The sequence below is a fragment of the Camarhynchus parvulus genome, chromosome 6 (assembly GCF_901933205.1).
Source record: "Camarhynchus parvulus chromosome 6, STF_HiC, whole genome shotgun sequence".
Lineage (NCBI taxonomy): Eukaryota > Metazoa > Chordata > Aves > Passeriformes > Thraupidae > Camarhynchus > Camarhynchus parvulus.
The window spans coordinates 26,369,966-26,394,357 of NC_044576.1; the positions used below are offsets into that span (position 1 = coordinate 26,369,966).

Genomic DNA, 24,392 nt, shown 5'->3' on the forward strand with positions numbered 1-24,392 from the left:
CAAAACAAAAAGTTATAAAGCACCTTTTACTTCATTTCCTGTGAAAGTGTGTTTAGGGAAGTGATGGAGTAGGCAGGTTGAAAACTGCTAAGTCACAGTGGACTAATACAATTAGTAATATGAGCATCTTTAGTTAGACTTTAATTAGACTGTAGCTTGTTTATCCTGATCTACTTGATTAGTGGCAAACTTCTCTTACCTAGAGAAACTCCCTTGGATCTCACTTTCAGTCTCTGACCAAATCATCCTATGATTATTGTGCCCCCCTTCCTATGGGGATTCTGACAGTGAAATAAATTGTTTCCTTTGCTTAACCACTGAAGTAAAAGTAAAACTGAAAAGAAATGTTTTGGAAACCATGGTTACATGGTATTGTGTGCCCTGGAGGATCAGCAGTTGCAACAAGTTTAGCTGCTCTCCTGGAAGTCTGAAGATCCTGCTCCAGAGCTGCAGTGCTGGGATGTCGCCATGTGCCTGCTCACATATCTGTATTTGAAGGAAAAACAAAGGCAGCATCTGGGTGATAATGTACCTGGGCCAGTATTAAAATCTGGAGTTGGATTAATATTTAATTAACTAAACCATTGGAGATCATTTGAATACCCTCTCCTCATAATTTTGTGGGAGTAATTTTAGCTAGACCTTCTTCTGTACTAATCAGTTTTCCCTACAAAAGGTCTGTAGCTAAATTTCTCTGTGGGTCAGTAAGATTTTACTGGCCAGTGGAGTGCTGGGTAGTTCTTGTAATCACAAGTATGAGCAGAATTTGCTCAGTATGAAATACCTTCCAAAAACCTCCAACTTTATATCCCTAAATTTCAGGTTACTAAATGTGTATGAAAATTGTGATCCAGTACAACTCAAGGAAGTACTGAAAATGCTATAGTACACTTATTTTCTGCTGCTATGTTTTAAAATTTTATTTCAGCGTCAATAAAATGGTGTTGTGTATTTCATACCTTCCATTGTTTTTATTTTTATCCATTGTCATCTTGCTGACTTCGAAATGAAGGGAAGAACAGAGATGTTTTGGGATATGAGAATAGAAATGTATTGGGGGGGCGTGGAAGGGGCAGATTTCTTTTTGGTTTTTTGTGTTAGGAAGATAAAGTGCTGAATTTTCTGGCCTGGGTGCTATCATGAGAACCTGGTGGGGAATTAAAGGAAGACATTGCCTGCAGAAAACTGAAAGTGCTACATCTTCTGCTGTGGTAGAATCCACCAGATGTGTCAGAGTGAATTCCAGATTTGCAGGAAAGATGGTCCCAAGTCTGATCCTCTGTGCAGGCAGAGCTCCAGTATATGTAACTGAGGAAGGACAGATTGTGATGTTCCTGTGTCCTTGAATGACAATGTAGAGTGTTTTAGGTGAATGAGAAGATGGATAGGCATTTCAGCCTGTGAGAAGCTGATTTATGTTCCTTTATTAAAGTGGTCCTCTCATGAAATTCAGTGGTTTGTGGAATGCAGAGGATCAAAGGAAATCATCAGATTGTCTCTTTTAGTCAGTTCCAGGATACAAAGAGATCATGTGGAAGAGGGACAAGGGGATTCAGATTAAAAACAAAGCTCTGGTTTAGATACACATGATTAAGTCTTGTGCTGACATAGACTTATCCATTGTGACCTCTGGGGAGCTGTGACTGGAGACACTTTGGTGGCATTCACTTTTTATCTCCTTCATCAGGCAAACCACCAGTACAGATGTCTCATGATACTCCTGGTTTCAAACAAACCATTTGTATGTTCAGTTTTGTTGTTAACTTCATTGGCACAATGGGTGGATTTAGAGTCTGAGGGCTGGAAGATGTGATGGTAGGATGGAAACTCTTGAATACCCACAGTAATGAAGCAGTGTGGGGACATTTTATTATCCAGTGTCTGAATATTTCTCAGTCCCCTTTCATGCTGTAACAAACTAAGTTGTGAAGCACTTGGGATGTTCGTGATGATGTGACACTGAATTTCAGTTCTCAGTTCAGACTGGATTTTACCTGCAAATGGATGGTTGGAGGCAGGACAAAAGTCAGTCTCTGTAGCTGGGATGTAGCCTTGCTGGAGAACCTGGCAGATGGTGATTGCTATGTATAGCTTAAAACTTATTTAAATTTTTAAAAAATTCTATATTTTATTACTATTTTCCATTTTTACTGTTAGTAAAAGACTGTGGTTTTCCTGTAGCTCCTGTGGCATTTCATTTTATATCTGTTCAACCAAAAGAAACAATTCTAGTCTCAGCATAGGAGTAGGGGAATAGAAACATCATTTTTCTTTAGACTCTGAATTAATTTTAATTGGGATGCTTGGCTGGTTTTGTGCATCTCGTATTTTGCAAGTGAATCTGTTATGCCTTTGTTCTTAAATGATTTTTTCCCATTTAGTGTATGCATATGCCTTCTCATGCATTTGTACACACCAGCAAGTGCCTGCTGAGCCATAATTCCTACAGCTGAAGCAGCTGTAAGTGCTTTCCTAACTAGCAAATGCTGCATAACAGGGCAGAACTTCAAGAATTCTCCATCTTTTTTTTTTTTTTACATTGCTAATGTGTGTATCACCATGTGTGAGGATGTCACACAGAATAAATCTCCAGTCTGTTTTAGCTGATACATACAATCTTTTGAAATGGTATGTTTTTCTTTCATGGTTAGAGCACAATTATATTGGCTTTTTCACAATTCTGTTTCAGATGAGAAGAAGCAGATGGTTGCAAATGTTGAGAAACAGCTCGAAGAAGCAAGGGAACTGGTATGTTCTGGCTTTTCATATGTTAACTGCAAATTCCTAACAAAAGTAATAGGATCATTGATAATAACATTTAACATCCATGCCCTAAAAATACTTAACAATGATATATTAGAAAATGAAATAGTAGTCTTGAAATAGTTCTTATTTGAGTATATGAAATACAAGGAGGGTGTATCTTTTTTTTAATCCTGTGTTAGTGATGCAAGGTTTGCACTATTGCTTTAAGTCAATAAATGGTTACAGACTTAGAGTTGTGGATTAGGTCTTTAGGAATGGAATGAAATATTTACACACCATGACTTTGTTTTTTGCTTGTAAGACCCAAGCACCTACTTAACGTCATCTATCAGAATGTCTTGAAGAGCAGTAGATCTTTTTTTAGCAAGTGAGACATAAAGGTGAGGACAAGGGGCCATGGCAGTGTGGGTCACTGCTCCAAGAATAGTGTAGCTGTTAGCCAAGCATTAATTTGTGGTTCATACTGACAAAAAAATCCCAGTATGTGACAAGCAACTGTGACTCTTCTTTTATTTATTTTGTTCGCATTACGGCCTCTCATATGTTCCATCTGGGAGGAGTATAAGAGTAGAGTTGTGTAAATTTGGAGTAACTGAGCAGAGGTGTTGGTGACAGCTGAGATTGTCTTTTCCCCACATGGCCAATAGTCCCTTACCTGAAGTTGTTTTTGTTTATTGCTTGCAAAAGGGTTTGGTGTATCTAATGTCAGAAATGTAACCTGAATGTTAGGATAGGGAAATAAATTAGCTTTTCTACCCTAGAATTTCTTGTAATGGAAAAAACTTGAATCAGTTATTTGGCTACTAACTCAACAATAAAATAAATTTCTTGAAGTGGCATAGGAAGAAAAAAGTCTCTCAACTGTTTTTAGGCATACATGGTGCTTTTAGTTTAAAAATAGAATTAGTCTTGTAGACCAGAGCATTGGAATAGCATCCAGTAAATGGCATCCAGCATCCATGGATCTTGGGATGACTTCCTGCAGTTTTGCCTTGTGAGGATGACAAGGCACCTAACCTCTCTGATTTGGTATTCTCAGTGAGACACATGGTAAAATTATTGTCTCATCTCATGAGGATGTTCTCAAGATACATTAAGGCATTTTGGGCACTTTCATATTCAAACAGCTGCAAAAAGTAGAAATCTAGAAATGTTTTTCAGCTCATTTTCACTACAAGTTTTCATGGCAAAAGACAGAGCAGTGCAGAGGAGCTCCAGTGTGGGTGGTCATTCAGATTTGGTTTCCTACTCCAAGTAGATTGGAAGGAGCAGAAATTGAGTTAATGGCTTCTTACTTCTCTCCTTATGTCAGGAAAAGATCATCTACATTTGTATTTATTACAAGATTAAAATATAAATCCAGTATTTGTATTTTTATGCTAATGATGATCTTCATTTAATGTACTGGCTTTTCTTTCACACTTTTGTTTTAGATCTTTAGATTCAATTATTGGCTTTAAGCAATTACCCAATATGTTTGTGATTAATGTCAAGGCTTGGGTTTAGAAATCAATTTGAACAAACCTGCTAATAACAGAACTGATTAAGAGGATCCTACTTTAAACTAGAGGCTACAGTAGAAAATCAAAATAAACCTAATTCCGTGCTGCTGATAGTTTTCATACATTGGTTTGCTTCATTGTCTTGCATAGCAAAGCTGGGATTAGCTGATTTTTATTTCCTACTTGGCTAGGAAATAACACTCTCATGTATTATAAATATTATTATAGAGATAATTTATTTGTGTTCACTAACCAGTGATGGTTTTAAAACACTGTCTACTTTGTTTGAGTAAAATCACTGGTGTAATTGATTTGATATATGTGCAGAACTGACATGAAAACTTTCAGACTCCCAGGCTGCCTTTTCAAGCCAGAGCTGTGGAGTAAGAAATCTCTGGAGAGAAATCTTGTTCTACATCCGATGTGGAGTATCTAATTGTTATTTTTAACAGGTTTTTAAGAAAGATGATTGTTGAGCTAACCTTGGGGAAATTGAGTGTAAAATCTAGCATGTGCCAGAAGAATTGTGAATTTTTGAGTGAAATTCTACTTTTAAGAAGACAAAACTCTGTTATTTGCCTTTATCTTTGATGAAGGACGCATCACAAAATTGTTGTGTTGCAAATGGTGGGTTATTCTTGTCTTGTGTTTTTTAGTTTAGATCTCTATTTTAGTTCCAGGGCTTTAGAATCAGAATGAAATAGTGAAGCTTACAAGTTTCTTAAAATATAGCAGCTGATTACAGAGTCCAGAGCAGATTCATATGGAGAAGTTCCTGTGGGAGCAGGAGACTTATTTTGGAGTGGATAACATCAGCCACACTACTTTGTTGTATTTTTGAATGGAAGTATGAAGGGCTGCTCTGCTTTTGATTGTTTATGAAAAATATGATTTTATGACCAATAAAATGAGTTCTTAAAGTGGAGATGCATGAAATTAAGTTGCATGTAGGTTCACCCTTTCTTCGACCACTATATTCTGCATGGCTTCTCATGGAAATTTCTCAGCCCAGGCGCAAAATGCACCCATTTAATCTCCTGAGGAAAAAACATTGGTAAATATTGGTCAACCTAAGTATGCTTCATTGTTGTTCCTTGGACCTTACACTCTCTAATATTGACTCTTTAGAATGAACATTTTAGATAGCATGGATCATGGTCTGATTGTTGGTACAAATTCTGGATTTACTGGTATATGTTTTTGTTTTTATATAAGAGACAAGAATTGAGACTTCATTAAAATATACATATATATTATATATATAAAATATACATATAATTACACATATATATATATGAGCTTATTTCTTATCAATTTCATCTTAATATATTTGATCTCAAATGTTTATAGAACATTTGAGATCAAATATATTAAGATGAAATTGATAAGGAATAAGCTATTAATTCCAGCTATTGGTTTAATTTATAATACCCCTTTGGAAAGTTAAGCCTGAGCTAAAGAACTGGGTAGAATTAGAAATTGCTTTGTGTTTTTCAATTCATTAGTGACTATTTAATTAAAGTCTGCTTTATAGTTTATTATTGAATATAATTTTGTACAATCACAATACATCAGGCAAAATGACTTTCGAGTATCTGGCAATTCCATTGATTAAATTCAGATGCTTTTTTATGATATGAGGATGAAATTTCAAAGTGTAAGCAAGTGATTACATAGGAATAAATTCTAGCAGTCCCTTGTGAAGATCTGCAACCAGTAGCCTGGGACCCTAATTGAGCAGCATTTCTGCTCCTATGCCATATTGTTCAACCCAGATCAGTAGGAGGTGAGTAAATATTGTTTCAGGTGCCTACAGCAACCAAGGAGAGGTATTCTTTTATCTTTTTTAAGTAAATTGGAAAGATTTTAAAAGGCAGGTGTGGGATTCTTCTGCCATTCAAAACAGAATTCCTGAACAGACAGCGCCATATAGAGCAGGCTCCAGGACCCAGTGGGCAGGTAATTAGCAGTCCTCATTTACAACCTTTGATTTGCTGTACCCCTGTGCCATATTCTTGTATTTCAGGCCCCTTAGAATTCTACATGGCAAGAATAAATAAAAAAAGCTTTTGAAGGATAGAATATGTCTCTCATTTTTTAATCCATTTGACTGTGTGCAAGTTCTTGAATAGCATTTTCATTGAACCCTGAAATTCAGCTTTTTAATATTCTTACATATAAATTTGGTATGTAGATTTAGGTAGCCAATTCAGGTTATGTAATTATGCTGAGATAGCAATGTTTAAAGAAAAAGTAATTAATTTATTGAACATTAGAATTGCTTTATTAAACACATAGACTGGTGGTAAATAAAACTACACATATACATATATCTCTCTCTCTCTCTCTCTCTCTCTCTCTCTCTCTCTATATATATATATATATATATGTAAAATATGTTTTTCAGCCAATGGTTTCCAAAACTGCAAGCTAGGTGAAGGTAAGCTTTCTTTTGAACTATGCTCATTTGCAGGAATTATCCTCAGTTTTACTTTTTTTTTTTTTTTGGTAATAAGATGTATTCATCACAGTTGGAATTGAAATCCAGAAATGTTTGGCTCAAATCATTCCTTCTGAGTGTTAATAATGCTAATGTTGTCACTTGTTTCTTGACTTAAGACTGTGCAAAGATTTTGATAAATTGTTTGTATATTGCAGAATAAGGAACATTTTTCCTTATAAAGAAGGAATATTTCTTGAACTTAGGTATATTTCTTGAACTCAGGCAAATTTGTTCTTGCTTTAATTAATCTTTTGATTTATATACCTGCTCTTTATTTTCCCTTGTCAGCTTGAGCAGATGGAACTTGAAGTCCGAGAGATCCCACCTCAAAGCCGAGGGATGTACAGCAGTCGAATGAGGAGCTACAAACAAGAAATGGGAAAACTTGAAGCCGATTTTGTGAGTTTTTAACTTATTACATAAAGAAGGCATCTCTAAGAATTTTAAAAATAAAACAATGCAGTTATTCAGGCAAACAAGAGGGCATTTTTGACTAGTGTGAGGGATGAGTTCCGCAGGTGTCTTGCTATGTATGTGGACAGATGAAAACCAAACTGGGGAAGAGAAGCTTTTCTTTTAGCAGCAAGTCCCATACCAATATTCCAGTTGCTAGCCTCCTGGAACTCTGTTGTTTCTCCATCAGTAGATACTGTGAGTGTTCATGATGTATGCAAAATAGTCAGCTCTTAATCCTATTTCTCAAGGAATGACAGCTTGTAGTGATGTGGGCAGTAACATGAAAGCAGTATAATCTCCAATCCGTGGAATTTTTCAGTGTAGTTAATCTCATGTGCACTTCATTTGTTAGCCACTGTGTTGTCTTTTCCATTGCACTTAGATTCTTCTTGGCTTTTGTACAAATTGGTTATAAATACTACATTTTTTTGAGTAATGGATGCAGACTAACAAGATTCCCTTGTCTAGGGGCTTCTGCTACAGTTATCAGTCCTTTTTTTGTGGCTGGGATTTGCACTGAATAGATTTACATAGAGACAAAACTGTTTCCTGTAAAATCATGAAAAAGTTCAAAGGGATTGCAAAGTGTAGGAAAATGCTATGTTAATTGGCAGCAGCTCAGTTCCTCCAGGGTAAGGAGAAAGAAATAAGTAGTGGCAGTATTTTCCATTCAGTGGAGAGCTGTGAATTTCCTCAGGTTGCTGGCAGCAGTTTAATCCTTCAGGGGAGGGGAGTCAGTGTTTATACCTGCAGCCAAGAAATCCAGCTGACTGTCACTCCTCTGTGCTTCTGCCAAGTTGAGCAGTCGCACAAAAATGTATGAGAAGATGGTTGCAGTTTGTAAAGTTTGAGGAATGTTAGAATAAAAAGACTTGTATCAAAATTTTGAGGCAGTCTCATCTGTTCCCCCATAGGAATTGTGTGTGGCCAAACAGTGACTTCCCAGAGAGAGCAATTTCTGAACCAATTGTGGATGCTGTTTATCTTCTCAGATGTGTGAGAATTTGCTGTCAGCATGTATTTGTTCCTGGCCTATTTCTATATGTAGGTAGATGGTGGAATTCATACTTTCATATTCCCAGGCAAGTGAGAATGAGAGAGTTCAGAACTGAACACTGTATGGAAGAGGAGAAATGAATGCAAGGAAATGCATCATAGCACTGGGAGTTATGTGATCACGAGAACATAAGTTTGTGCTCAAAGTGAGGAAGCAAAAACAACATGAGAAAGAGGAAGGAACAGGTCATAATAATGGATAGAAGCAACAGCTCCAAAACCTAGGATCTTCAGCAGAAGATCAAGGAAAGAAAATTATGTGAAGGATGGAGCAAAGTGCTGGAAGAAAACAACTGTGCTTGAAAAAAATCTCTTATATAGCAAATAGTGTGGTTACAACTAAATGCCTTACATAGTTCCAGGTACTAACATTTTTCTAATTTTGTACATAAGGATTTAAGACCTTTTTTGGATTATTATCCAGGAAAATAGCAACTTGTTGGAGACTATAGAACAAAATTAATGGCAAAAACTGCATACCTTAGTGCACAGTCTTTTTAATTAAGTTCTGTATTTCAAATGCAAAGTGAATGTAGAACCAACTCTAGTAGTTTTATTTTATATTCATTGATAGCATGAGAATTGATCTTGTGATTATTTGAATGCCTTATAGCATCTGAAAATTTACCCTTACCCGAACAGTTATGGAAAACAGCAGCATAGCAACATGTTTAAAGCTAGGAGAAGGAAACATGAGGTTTGTGGACTGTTCACTTGCCCATTCTTTACTGGCAGGATGAACAACATTAAAGTTTATTTTTGAGATTTAATACGTAACTGGTGAGTTTATTTTGTCTTGAGCAGTGTGTGTAATAATGACAAAATGCCATTACTGTAATACTATTTATTAGGTGCTGTGGCATCTTTGTGAATATGTAAGGGTTTTTTTCCTGTACACTTTACTATGTTGAAGTACATTCTGAAAAATACAGATTTAAGCTCTGTTGAGAAGTTACTCCAAACACGGCTTTTCATCTCTAATTTTGTAATCAAATAGGAAGAAGTTGCAAATAGGAGATTTATTTGCTCTCATGGCTAATCCTTGTTGGTTTGAGACCTGCAGTTAGGTGTCAGTGCTCTGCAGTCCAGGGCTGTGTGAAGGCAAAGGATTGCAAAGGCACTGGATTGCACATGCATAGTGGTAACACACAAATTGCAGTAAATAATATCTGAGCAGAAAAAAATACCTTGCCCTGTCTGAGCCCTCTCTCTTGAAGGGGAACAGTGATAATGAAAAAAAAGAATTGCACAATTTTGTGTTTAAAAGTACTCAGGAAGCACAGCACGGTGAATCTGATGGGGAAAATGAGCAGAGTGAGTGCTCACCTCAGCTTTAGGCAGGAGTGGTTACTGATGCTCACCTCAGTGCTCTGCAGTCTTCTCTGAGGAGAAATACCAGAACAGGGCAAGCATGAAGTGATGCTTCTCTGCAGAAAAGCTGCACACATCTCCAAAAGCCAACTTTCAGGCTTATGATAAACGTACTGAAACAGAATGAAACTGTTTCATAAACCTTATGCTGTCTTTTTTCACTTGCAGATGTAAATCTTGTGTTTATTGTCTCATTTTCAATAGCTCATCCCAGGCCCCTTCATTTCTGTAGGGGGCTTGGTCCGTGTTAGGTGAGGAAGGAGCGCGGGGCTCTGCCGGGCTGTGAGTGCGCTCGTGGCTCTATCTTGTGGCCCCAAGTGGAGTTGCACATCACAGCCCTGTGCTTTCCAGGCTGCTCCACGGCTTGTGGAGCCAGAGCTCCTGAAGTTAAAAACAACCTTCCTATCAGAAGGGTTTTCCCTGCATCTACCAATGCACCATTGTGCAGTTTATGTAGGTACGTTTGTGGAGATTGGCAGTGGGGCTGTGGCTGATCCCCATCCCCAGTGGGCACAGCTGTGAGCAGCACTGACAGCAATGAGCCCAGGGGCACTGAGCAACCACCAAAGGGAGCAGAGGGCACACAGGGACAGTGCATCAACATGAGGGGACAAAAGGTTGGGCTAAGGAACAGGAAGGGCAGATGCTTGCAGCCTGCTGAAGTGGTCTGGCGTTACTCTGTATGGATTGAAGCCTTCTGATATTGTATGGTGACACTCTGTGTATTATGGCCCTCTCAACTGTAGCCTGTGCTATAGCATATGCTGTGACAAGTTTAGGCCTGTAAATATTTTTTTTCTGGCTGTTTCAGATGTAGACTGTCCATTGTGCCTGATGAAGTAAGTTCTGATGGCAAAAAAAAATATTTTAAGTATATGGACTATAGGTGCTGTTTATTCATAGAAATAAAGCATTTTGTGTTAATTGTTACCTAAAAGGAGCCAGTTTTCTTTAAATAGTGGGGATATATAGTGGTGAAAGGCTTCCAGATTTTATAAACATTGCTTTGAGCTAAATCTCTCTCAGTCTATGTGAAAATGTGACTCTATAAACCTAGCAAATATATGGTTATTTCCTAGCATTTGTATCCATCCCCAGGGTTCCATGTACTGGCTCAATGTCAGGGCACCATAAAATACAAAAAACCAAAGGCAGGCATTTATTTTCCTGAAAAGCTTATTGCTGGCATATAAGGCATCCAATGGGTGAGGAAATATAAAAATCTTGTAAGACCATGTTATACAGTAACATTCATGTTACAAAAATGAATATTGCACAATCAGTGTTGAAAATGCAGTGAGCATATTGAGAAAGAAGAAATAGCCATCAAATAAAGAAGGCTACATAGGAACTGTTCCTATTCTGTTGGCAGCACAGAGGTAAATCTTGCAGGTAGCATATGTTATCAGTCCAGGAGACAGTGCTCATTCCTTTTAAATCGTCAGAATCGCTACTGATTTTGGTGATTCTGAGTCTCAGAATAACCTTTAAAGGAAGAAAGGGGTGGAGCAAATTTGCAGATACACAGATACATTGTACAAAACTTGAATAAACATTTAAACGTTGTTGGCGTTTAACAATAGCTTCAGTCATTAGTGAGGTATGTATTTACAATTTATACCTCCTGCAGGTTCTTTTTCAGATTACTGTTAAAACTTCAGCTGCTGTTAAGCTTTAAAAACATTTAAGGAGATAACCAGGAGATAATTTTATTGGACAAAGTTAGCTCTCTTGTATGACTCTCAAATACCACCCGAGTCCAGAAACTCACCTGAACAACTCATACAGCTGTGTCTGTTGTGTTCTGGCCTTTTTTGCAAAAACAACTTCCCCCATTTCAGGTTCAGTCACCTGCCCAGACAAATATGGCTGTAAGCACCTGAAACCCTTTGTCAAATGACAAGTTGCTGGCTGTATCTTTATGGCCAGTCTTCTCCAGGCCTCCAGTTTGAACTAAAACTTAGAAACTCCACTGTTGCTGCTGGGTTATTTTGGTTTATAAAGCAAATAGTGCAATAATGTTCTGTACTGAGAAAAGTGTGAGCCATGTGTGGGACTGCTGTGTGTAAATATCTTAGTTGTTGTATCCTAACAGTGTTCTTGAAAGCAGGGAATCTGTCATGTCAAAATGTCATGTGTGCACAAGAGCCTTGCCTGGGCAGGTACAGGTGCATTTAGTGAAACCTGATCTGTGGACACATTTCAAAGTTCTGAAATCAGATTGGTTTTCACTCTGTGAAAAGTACAGCTCTTTTAAATGGGGCTGTGGAGGATTTGTTTTAATGCACACAAGGTTGAACTAAGTTTCAAAAGAAAGAACTTGAATTGTCTGGCCGTGTACTTTGACAATCTAATTTTGAAAAAGCATATTGTGAACAAAAGTTCCTTCACTGCTATTTTTATAGATACTGTCACCTTCTTGAGATAAGTAATCACTCCTCTACATTCTACTCAAACTGCTCCTTGCAGAGGTACTGTTTGTTTTCCTCTGTTACTTTTCTAATAACTTCTGATATGATATTTGTCTGCCTGACTGTGGCTAAGCATTAGGCTGGCTTCTTTTCTATAGAGGCTAACTGCACATTGTCCGCAGCTTGTTTCCACTTATGTCCCACCCTGGTGGGTTTGTGGTGGAAAAAGGTGGAGGCATTTCACCTTTTGAAATTACTTGATTTATAATACTGCTCTTTTAAATGGGGAAAAAGTGATACAGGAAGAAATGTTCTTTTTTTTTGTAACATTCAAGGCCTAAACTAATGAAATATTAGGAAGTGGTATAACTTAGAATGCTGTAGAAAATTACATGAATAAATAACCCCGAAGTTATTTATGTCTTAAATTTCTTTGTACTGTTTTGTGTGGAAGTATGCAGATGGAAGTCAATTTATTTCATAATGGAATTTACTAGTGATGAGATGCTTTTCTGTGGAGGAAAGTGTGAAAGATGGGAGTTAACATGCTTAATTTGTAAATAATCTAAAGGGTTATGATCATCTTAGCTGAGATTCCTGAGAGGCCACACCAGTGAAACACACCTTAGCTCCGGGGCTTTGTAATTCTGTAGATATTACTTACAAAGAATCATCCTTTGTTTGACCAATAAGTGTGTTATGCATCTCATAACTCAATGTGTGAAGAGATAATATGTTGCATGAGGGCAACCAAGCAGCAAACTTTTAATGTCAGCAAAGCTAATGCCTTAACTGGACTCTTCTCTTAACCAACTCCCCCTTGACCCTCACAGGAAATTCTGTGTCTGTCTCATCTGTTAACATGTAGGGCTGAGACTGGTCACTTTTGTGGTGGCTCTCTGTTGGTCCTTCAGCAAGTTGTGGTGGAGGTGATGCACATGATTTTAAGAAAAACTCATTTATGTAGCTTAGGCTTGGCTGACTGATTCCAAATAAAGGTGTTTTCAGGAAGTGATTTGGTGAATCTGATAACTCTTGTGTGTGGCTGGGAGCTGTGAATAATGGAAGGTTTATGACTCAGAGCACTGTAAGCATTCATGCCTTTTTCCTTTCTCCCTTTACACACAAAATGTTTCTGTACTAAAGCTGAAAAGTGGTCTGTGGCAGACCAGCTGTTAGTTTGTAGACATGTTCAGATTTCAGCCCTTTCCCAAGTAGAGAACTGCAATTTCTCTGTTTACCATGGAGTTTGTTCTTATGTGAAAACTTCTGCTTCTCAAAATAGTAGAGTTAAGTATGTTTGCTGTTCTTTCTAATAGAGAGTGGAGGAAGCCATGTTCAGTCAAAATTTCTTCTGACCAGCTGATGGGTAAAGTGACTTTATATAAAGGTGAATGCTAGGGGGAAGGGGGGGCACAAGGGGGAAGGCTTTATTGTTTCCCACTCCCTCAGTGATTTGTTATTCTACCCAAATGTTACTGCCATACCTGTTGTGCAAAAAGAAGCAGCTGTTGCTGTCCTCCTTTTGCTAGCAGCAGTAATAAAGGTGCTGTAGGTGAACATGGGTGTAGGAGGGCATGACGAGTGAGGAGAACAGGGTGTACCTCATGCTCACTGCTTTGTATTGCTCACCTGCACTCCTTTAAGTAGAAGTTTGATTTTGTTTCTACCACAAGCTAGAAACGTAAAGATAACAAACAAACAAACAAACAAACAAACAAAAAGAAATCAGACAAACTGAGCAAAACCCCCAACATGTGTTTACTCTTCAGGCTGGAGCTGCACTCGACTTCCTTAACGTGTTATGATGCTTTTTGTTATTGTGGGGTTTTTTTGTTTTGTTTTTTTTTTCCAGCTAGAGCGAGGCTATTTTGCATTTCAGTGCTGAATAGTAAGAGACATGTGCAACTGGTAAATGATAAAGAATAGAGAGAAGGTTCCTTCTGGCAGGGGCAGAATGATTCCGGCCGTTCCCGATGTCCCGGTGTGCTGTCCCTGCAGTGACGCTGGGTGGCGCTGTTTGTTTGCAAAGCAAGCGTGGCTTCCCCCCTTTTTTCCCCCCAGTTTCTTTTTTTTCTTTTTGCCTTTTTTTTTTTTTTTTTTTGCTTTGGTAGTAACTGAAATTACTGTTTCATGAATAAAATATTTCTGGTGGGATTTGCATTTCTATATTGGCTGAAGATACTGTGTTGAATGTTTTATTAACCAGCCCAGTGCAACTGTCAGCCTATTAAAGAGATCCAATGGACCCTGTTTAGCTAAATAAACTAAATAAATCCAATTCGTCAAATTGTGTTCCTGGCTGTTTATTTTCCATTCTTTTGATGTACAGTTTATTTTAAGTTAAAGCCACATAGATTTAAAAATTAATGTGAAAATAGAATGTAGTGTTTGAAACATGAGAAGACTAATTGCCATGGTCAAAAATAGCTTCCCTTTATAGTGAAGTTGCCATCTGGTAAATGGTGAACTTTTTATTTGTGACTGATTAACTGTCCCATGTCAAAAATTAGTTGGCAAATGAGTGGTTAATAGCTTTTTTTGCCAGCTTGGTTTTGTTGCTTCCATGAAGAGAAACTTGAAATATAAGCACTGCTGTTAAAAATAACTGTTTCTATCCAACTTCAAGAGGTTTGTTCTTTATCTTGATATTTTCTCAATCAGAATTCAAGGGGAAAATTTTATATGGTCATTACATATTAAATGCTTGTTGAAATTCTCATGGCATTGTAAGCAAATATTGGAGTGTTTAAAAAAAACCTCTTAGCATAACTGAATACATTGCATGTCTGGTTGTCAAACAGTTGTCAAACATTACAAATACTAGCATTCATTATATTCTGCTAGTACTAATAATATTTTAGTTACCTTGTTTCTGCTGAAAACCTTTGCCACAGAATAGCAAGAAACTGTAGATTTATGGTGATGTTACTGGGATAATACAATTTTTACTGTGCCAGTTGCAAGTTCTTGTAAATGTAAATACATTCTGGATTTGTTAATAAGAGAGATAAAGAAACGGTGATGGATGTATTTGCTCTTTCTTTCTGATGCTTTCCACAGCACAGATTTAGTGATGTTACATGTTAACTTGTGTGTTTTACAAGAAATCAGAGTTGCCAGGTATCATGTTTTGCATAGTTTCATTTTTATGATCTTGAGTTTCCAAAAGTGGAATACTGAAATTTAGTGCAATAGAAATACAGTCTGATTAAATTGCATTTCTGGCTCTTTTCTCAAGAAGTCTACTATAATTGATTGAACAGCCCTTGTGAAAAGCTAATGTGTTAGATGAATTCAAACGTGTCAGGGATTCTTAAGAAAAATCATTTAATCAAGTAAGTCCACCTTTTTTATGCAGATTTTTCTTAGTAACCAAAATAGTAAATTTTTGTTTCTGCCTCCACCCCAAATTCTAACCCAAGAACAAAGCAGATATTTAGGCAGATGTCATCAGTGTTGGAGAGAGTGCTGTTCCCTTCTGTAAGTAGACTTTAATTTGTACTAAAAAAAATTACATTTCTTTAGTATTTTCTAGCTACAAAAGTTTTAAAATGGCATTTAAAAACTAAACCACATTTCTTTTGTCTCAGGGAAAAAGCCTTCCCATTTTGTGCTCTAAGCTGGTTCTTTTTAACACACTAGTAATAAGCTCAGAAAGAACTTCATGATTCTGTAAAACTTGCTATCAGGTAAAAAAAGATGGACTTTTATGGCAATGGAGATGTCATCTTGTTTCTGGCTTTTAGTGAGGAAGGAATAGAAAGTAAAAAAATGGAGCTGGAAGTGTATTAGAGTGATTCTGCCTCCTCCTAATAATATTCTTTACTATGTGAAACATATGGAAAAAGTGTGAAATATCTCTGTTCTTTTGTTTGGTAGCTTTTTATTTTTACTCTGCAATCATTTAGTAGTCTGTTCCAAATACAGCCAGCTTCCCTTAAAGCTGCTGTACAAACCTCAACAAAAAGTGGTTCTTGGCCACAAAGTCTATTTAAACTTGCTGTTCTTGCCAGTTAGAGAGGAAATCCCTGCAAAGGCTAGAGGATCTAAAGTTGTACATTTGACAATTTAATGCTTGTATACATTTATAATAAGTGGATCAAATGCAGCACCTCCCTTACTTTTCATTTGCTTTTTATAAACTGCCTTTAGGGTGCCAATGTGAGGAAAATAGGCCTTTTCCAATATTTAATGAATACTACAGAGGTTTCACTCCTAAAAGAGGTGATCAATGAAAATTAGAGTAGAAATAGAAAGATTACAGATAGTAAAAAGGAATATAGCAGGTGGCTTCAGGGATCAGCAGTAGAACAGAATAATTTTTCCCTCTATAGTAACATTTAACCATTTCACATGGGTGTAATGAAAAAGGGTTTTGCTAACTAAATATTTGGTGCCTGGCATATAAAGAGAAAGAAAAGGGGGAGTGTGTGTGTGGGCTCTGCATGTTTCCCATTGAGTGGCATTTGTGCATGCTTTTGGAACCCCCACAACTTTCCAACATGCCCTTAGTTTGGTTTTTTTTTTTTACTTTCTGAGAAGTTAAGACTAGAATGAATAAGGGTAGTGTTTGCCAACTTACCCTCCTGGTCAGTGTGGAAAACACTGAATTGCAATTGCAGGCTTTGTACCTGTTCACTAAAGATTCAAATGTGAATTCTGGCAAGTCCAAGAAAAGGCTTGTATTGTGTCTGGTGGGTCTTGGCTTGAGCCTTAGTTAGAAAATGCTCCTGCATTATGAATTTAACACCTCCTTTTCACTGATTCCTGAGTAAAGGTTTGAGCCATTATTAAATCGAGCTGTAACTTTTGCTAGGTCGTGTCACCAAGCAGGAAAAAAAGTGTTTATTTAATATTTTATTTGAGAGAATAGCTGCATTCATATAAAAGTAAATTCTCTTGTTTCAAAATCCAAAAAGTAACTTTCCATTATGGAGGTTGGTATTTTGGGACATGTAACTGCAGATATTTTGTCACAGAGATCCCCATTTGTGGAGTGCCTAGCACAAAGGGATTTCTCACTCATGACTACAGCTCTTTGGCACTGTAATGAGTATTAACTAAATAGAACTATGCAAAGGACTGGGTTGTTATGTTAATGTCTTTCTTGTGATTGTTTTTATTTGTTTAAGAAATACAGATTAGTGTCAGTATTACAGGTTGTTCTGTTAGCAGCTGTCTTTGAAACCACAAGTTTTCATGTTATGTGTTTCTGTTAAAATTTCTAACATCCTTAAAAAATGAGAAGCGTTTGTCTGTGATTAATGTGGTTGTGAGTAAAATAATGCTAAGGCAGGGTCTAAACCCTGCTAATAATGCTAAGGCAGAGTCTAAACCACAGTGCTAGGATTTTTTTACTCAAAAGAAAAGATTTGATTTGTACCGACTCTTTTGTATAGTTTCATAATTCAATGCCATTAAGACCCTCAAGTGACCACGTGATTCCCCTCTTCTTTCTGCCCAGTCCTCAGGAGAAATCAGATTCTCTGGTTCAGTTGTGTAAGCTTCCCACAAAGTTAGTTCAGTCAACTAAATCAAGGTAAAAAGTTACAGAAAGGTCAGGATTAAGTTAGGGGTTGCTAACCTGAATTGCTTTCCCAGCCTTTTTAAGCCCTTAGTGCTCCTTTTGTCTTTTTCTTACCTTCTGTCATGTTGTCCTCCTGTTAGATCTTTATTTCAGTTGAAGGCACCTGGGCTGCATCTTTCTCCTGACCCATACTTGGAGTCACTTTCAAACGTGTTATTAAATCCCTTTTTTCCATTCATGAGCTACATGTCTGGCATTCAGCAATGCAGATCGGTGGCTCAGCACTTGGGCCCTGTAGAGAGCTTGGTTTAAAATGCATGTATTTTAGAATGAACATAAGGAAAATTTGCTCCTTTCTCCCCTCATTTTCCCTTTTCCTTTTTTTGTTTCTCTTTCTGGGGCAAATGTTAAAAGTTTTTACTTTTAATTTGTACCTATAAAGTACTCTGTTGCTAAGGTCAGAACCACTGAGTTCTCTCATAATGTAGGACCAGTTTCCAACCCATTTGTATGTTTTAAAAAATGTCTTAGCTAAGGACTTTTCTCCCATCTGGGGCTTCCTGTACAGTGATGGTGTTTGCTTGGACAAAATCCCCCAATTTTCCTCACTTACTGCATGTGAGTCTGAATAGAGTTGCTTTTTCAGGAAAATGAACTGGAAACTCCATTTCAGGTGTGCACTGAACAGACATGAGGGTCTGAACAAAATACTGGTGTTTCAGGCAGCTTTGAGCCATGTTGAAGGGAAGATGTTTGATCTAAGAACTGGGCCAAATCTATTCTGCAATAAAACCTGAAATCATGTACACTACAGAAAAAGTAGTGGAAGAACTCCAACATGCTCCTGATGTAGATAAATGTATTCTTTTGGAGCAAGACTTCCTTTTGAGGTCCTTCCGTCCTTTGTGGAAAATTTGGACCCTGTGGAAATTTCCATTCCCTTTCTTGTACCCTGTATCAGACAAAGGAAACCAGGACAGGTGCTTCTGTAGCCTGAAATATCATAGGATCACAGAATGGTTTGGATTGGAAGGGACCTTCAAGATCATGTAGTTCCAACACCCATTCCCCATGGGCAGGGAGATCTTCCACTATACCAGGCTGCTCAAAGCCCATCCAGTCTGGCCTTGAACACTCCCAGGGACGGGCCTGGACAATCCTATGGCTACTAAGCATAATTAAATATGTTTATTAATAAATCTGGACTATTTTTCATTTTTGGAAATTGTCTTTTCAGTCACTTATGGTGGAACGTATGTCAGTTCTTTCACCTTCTTGTCATTTGAGCAGAAAAACAATGCCTCTGGTTTCCATTTTATCCAATCCACTTTCAAGGTCTTCAGCACTAAATTTCTGATAGCAATAAAGGATTAGTGGCTAATATTTCTGATATTGCATACCTGAGTCCCCCTGTATTCACTGCATTTGTGTTTTTGATAATGAAGTGACACAAATCATTAAAATTCCACAAAAATTAGCAACTGGAAATCCAGATCAGGTCTTTGAGGGCACATTTAGCATGTCTGGTGAATTCTTAGAAAACACTGTCATTATCCCTGCCAGGTACATTTTACAGACTAGTTAAGAGGCTGGACTGGCCCATGCCATAGTTTGTGATGCCCATGGTATCAAATTTAGTATGACCTTGGTTGTATCATAATAAATTCTACACGGTATGTAATTCTGAGGTGTAGAGTCAGACTGGCTGAAGAAAAGCCTCTTCCAGTAAGGAGAGCTGTCCATTCTCTGGCCCCTCCTGCCTTTATACTTCTGTGCCTCTGTGCTGTGCCTCCTCTCTGTGCTGTTACCTGTTCTGAGTGTGGCTTGGGCAGGAGTGTTTGAACTAATCTATGCCATGGAGTTCATCCTTGCATTCAGTTAAAGGCTTTTTTTCCCCTATGGAGCCAACTGCTGCAGTCTGGCTGGAGGGAGTCTCTGGTGAGGTGTTTGGCTGTATAGCCATAGAGAGGATAAAATTCTTGAAAAGTGGCTATGCTGCCCTCTTGCTACATTTTTGGGGGAAGTATCTAGAATGAAGTGACAACAGGTTGTTCTGACATTACAAACAAAGTCGGGGGACCTTTGGCAGTAGCAATCTTCTTGAGGGAATTGAATCAAGCACCTCCTGTGGAAAGTGGAAACAAATTCATTGCTTTGCTCAACTTCAGAGTTGTACTCAAAGTTTCTTTTGCCTTGTATTTTACCTTTTAAGAGGCTTAGTATATTTTAGAATAAGAAGTCTTTGGCATTTGTTTAAATATAGGTGAAGAAATCTGTGTTTTTGTGTTCATTTGTTGGGGTTTTCTTTAATATTAACAAAGTCCTTTCCCCTGGCTCAAAAAGTCAAAGTGAAATTCAGATTCTCTAGGATATATAGTCTGTCTGTAAACTTCATTGTTGGACACATCACTTCAAAAATAGCCATATGAAGAAAAATGTGTGATGCACTTATTGACAGAGAAAAGCCAATAAATCCAATTTGATTCAGGAAGCTGAGAAATATTTTAATAACTTTCTGACGTTTTCTTGTAGTCCTTATTTACCTTATCAATAGTTATGGTGACATATGATTGTCAACTTTTTATATTAAACCAAACTAATAAATTAAACATGTTGTGTTTATACCTGATGAAAGCTGACGTTTTGGAAAGGTGTTAAAATATACTGACAGGTCTTGTTCATAAACTCCTTTGGTATAAATATGTAGATGACATCTTTAGATATTGTTTGTACATAGGCTGATAGGCAGGAAACGTTGACAACGTAACAAATGCAAATGTCAACCCCACAATTTAACCTTTCTGTGTAGGAAAAGATGTTAGTTTTAAGTTACATGTATCTTTTAACTTTATTTTCAAAGTTTTTTTTGAGCCTGTTATCATTGCTGTTTCATGTGCCACTGAAAGTAACACTGCAATAAGAAAGATTTGCACTTAAGAGCTTTTCTCTGTGGTGTTCCTACTTAAATGACTGCGGCTGAGAGGGTGTTTTTTCTTCTAATTCTTTTAATTTTTCATGTGTGCCTAGTACCTTCTGAATCTCTTTGCAATATTATCTGTTCATTCCTTACTTGCCAGTGGTTCAGGGCTTGTGTGACTCAAGGGCAGTAAGCCAGTAAAAACTCTAAAAATGTTAGAGCAGTTTCTTGTAACAGCAGACAGATGTCCTTGGCCTTAACCTGCATCAGGGTTGCTTCATATGCTGGATATTTCTGATTTGAAATTTGTCTTCTCTGTGGCGATGTAAATCCATTATGTGTTCTCTGCTTGACGTTTGTTCCACAGCTCCACAAGCTGTGATTAATATAAAATCTTGCTGAAGTTAAGGTCAGTTCTGAGAGGCTGGGGCCCTCAGGGCACCACCAGCCCTCGGTGGCCCTGAGCAGTGTCCCCACCAACCATGACCCAGGGCTCCACTTCAGGGCTCTTTGCCCCTGCTTGGGGGATGCTGTGGGATGCTGCTCTCAGCTCCCCATGGCCCTGCCCTGCTGTGGTCCCTGCTGAGCTGCACCCTGATAAAATTCTGGCCTGAATTTACTGGCACTGGGAGCTGTGCAGCTCTGCCAGGTGTCTGTGGCATGTGTGACTTCACAGGCCTTGTTCTTTCTGACTTTCAAAGCTACTTGATAGGAAAAACTCCAGTGGTGATTTCTGTCTCCTTCCTGGGCACCTCTGCCTGAGGTCTGGAGTCTGGGTGAGCAGCCTGGGATCTTTGGTGTCCAGTGTGCAGGACTTTTGGTGGGATTTGGTAATGTTAACCTAGAGCACACATTGAAATACCAACTACCTTGCACTGCATTCAGAATGGGAACACCCATCTCGATCCTGATGGCTACAAGCAGAGTTCCTACAGAAACGTGTAGCCTGTGTCTCTCAATTTCCCATTTTCGATTTGGGAGGAGCTTCAAGAAGAAAAACTTTGTCCTCTGTCAGCCAGGGTTTCCATTCTGTCTTTGGTGACCAATTTCACAACTAAGATGAACTTTCCCATAGTGTTCTTGCTGCTCCTTCATGCAGGTCTTCATTTATCACAGCTGAAAGTGCACAGGTAGATTGGGAGTGTGTTGGTAGATAATCTCATGATGTTTCACACAATTCCAGCAGAGTGGTTTGAATATTCTCTCTATAATACCTAAGGATGTATCTGTGAATCTCATCGGGGGAATCCATCCCTTCCTCTTATGTCATTGAATGTACTCCATGTGTCAGATAGACAAGTTAACCAGAAATGCAAAAATTTGGGAAGGGGAGGTGGGCATTAATTGGTTTGTGATGCTGGAGTGTTGGAATCAAAGCTGTTGCTGTTGTGGCAGGAATTACAGTATGATAAATTTTAGCAGTGGATGTTGCTACTGGTTTTGTTGTTTTTCCCTTGTTATAAGTGAGTTAAAATGTCCATGGCCTCACCTCAACCTCTGTTATAAATAAAAACAAAAATGTACCAAAAGTTTTGGTGTTCTCTAAGTGCCTACAGAGGTACTTAATGAAAGTCAAAGTAATAGGAGGTTAGTGCAGGCATATAAAATTTAATAGTTTTGGAAAGCTTCAGGTGCATTAAAATAACTCTTTTCCAGAATAATTAACTACTTTAACTTGATATTAAATCAATCAGCCAGTTAGTGCTGTGCTGTTTTGTATTGTGGAAACTTTTGTACTGCATTAATGAACACCAACCTTTTGAGCAGATATTTCTGCAGTTAGACTGACCTATATATTATGTATTACTTAAAGATAGCTCTGAAAAATGTTTTTCAGATGTATATTGTTTTCTTGTTGTTAGATAGATGGACAGATTTGGGATGTACATCTGTGATACCATATAATTGACAGAAAACCCTCTGGTATTTGACTGTCCAAAAAACATGAAAGATATAATTTACTTTGCAACAATCCTATTCTGTCAGATGGTTGCATTGACTTTCTGAAACAGCTGGAGAAAATTGATATGATTTAATGTAAATGAAACTGTTACATTTGATTCTTACCTCATTTTACCTCCCCGTGGTATCAAGCACTTCCCAATTGTGCAGTAAGCATGTTTTGTATGCTTTTATTCCAAATCTTACCCTGGGGAAATCACTGGAAGTTGTGGGACAATGCTCTTTCATGTGCTGTTTTACTGGCATTGACTTAGATTCCTGAGTTATCTAGAGAGGTGGCTTCATTTAATCCACTTCCTTTGTACAGATTACAAATTGCTGCCTTGTATCAGTAGAATTGACCTTTTTTTCCCCCTGAAAAAATAAAAAACCCCAAACTTTCAATTTCTAAACTGTTATTTGGGATCATAGTTTTGAGATTCCAAATAACTCCGGCAGAGCATGGGCACCATAGCTGCAGTGCACTTCTGGAAGCTGCCATTAGTTAGCATTCTGATTTTTTAGCTTTGTTTTGCAGCTTTTCTGCTCAGTGTAATACCAGCTCTCTTTCTTCCCCTAGGTTTTGTGTTGCTGTGCATTTCCTGCTTAACAGAATGTTTGTTTAAGTAGATATAAGTGCAGTGAATTTCCTGAAAGTAACTCATTGGGGAAATTGAAATGAAATTTTAAAGTATCATTAGGAATGCAAACAATAAATTCTTTCATTTGCTGTAGGCGTCTTTAGGTTGGAATGACTAGAAAAGGTTCTGGTTAATTAGAAGTAATTTGTTAGAAACCTGAATCCTTTTTTTTTATTTCCTAGATTAAAACTCAGTTCCCAGCTGGATGCTTATAAGTGCAGGAAATGTAATTGTGAGATGATTAACTGCAAAAAGATGGATAATTGGAGTTCATATGATATGTCAAATATGGCTAAACCAAAAGGTTTTCTGCATGTTGAAAGAGATTGGCTGAAGTCTAGATTGCAGAATATTGAACAAGGAGTGTTTTTAGAGATTAATAGTCACAGATTGCTGCAAGATGATGAGGCAGAGCTTGACTGTAAAGAGCTAACACCTCCCAGCCCTTTCCTATATCTTCATGTTTTAATTAGCATGGGTTGGGTTTTGTCCTCTTCCCTTTATTGCTGGTATGTGAATTGGAGATTAGGAAACACACTAAACATCATACATCTAACAGCAATGCTAAGAGACAAAGATATCTCCTCCTCTCTACTAGGAAAGGCTCAGCCTACCATAGGATAAATTATTTGATTCTCCTATGTTATTCCCTCCCCAGTGTCTTGCCTTACAATCAGCATTGTTTTTTCTATAGATTTTTTAAAATGTTTGTAAAATTTGCTTTGAGTATTTTTTTTTTATTTTAACTGTACTGTAATAATAAATTAAAAGGTGATACATACAGTATAAACTGCATCAGGGGCATTTTGCTTTCATTATTCCTCATAGATGTTTAGCAAAACAGTGCCTGGTGTTTTAAATTACTTCTGCTTTACTTTAATATGAGAACTTCTGTTTGAATAGCCTATTGTTCTGTTAGCTACTACATTGCACTTCAAACCGCAGACTGTTATTAGAGTCACTGTATTTTGGGATCATATAAAATATTTGTTCTCTCCCTGCTCCCAACCAATAAACTTCATATCTTGATAAGGAGTTTCTAACCCTTGGAAATACTGCTTTACAAATTCAGCTAATGACCCAAATACAGCTTGTTTGTTGTGTATGAGTTGTATTAAAATAACATACTCTATGTGTATTGTCATTAATGATATGCTCATTTTGATAATGGAGCTGCAGTCTCTTAGTATGTAGTCCTTGGGGAGATGCTGCATTTTTTTAACTAAGTATTGTTCTGGCTCCTTTCCTTGATTGGCCCAGAAATAGCAATCAGCTGGGGAGCAGGATGACATGCCTCT

The 24,392-nt window shown here is 37.6% G+C and overlaps 1 protein-coding gene across 4 annotated transcripts in view; it reads left to right on the plus strand.

The window, feature by feature from the left end:
* The window catches only part of VTI1A (vesicle transport through interaction with t-SNAREs 1A), a 258,869-nt gene that overhangs the window by 4,257 nt on the left and 230,220 nt on the right, over positions 1–24,392 (plus strand). For all 4 annotated transcript variants that reach the window (XM_030951465.1, XM_030951466.1, XM_030951467.1 and 1 more), the window contains exons 2-3: positions 2,690–2,748; positions 7,060–7,170. In XM_030951465.1, coding sequence (XP_030807325.1) covers positions 2,690–2,748; positions 7,060–7,170 — 170 coding nt within the window. The remainder of the gene's footprint in view (positions 1–2,689; positions 2,749–7,059; positions 7,171–24,392) is intronic.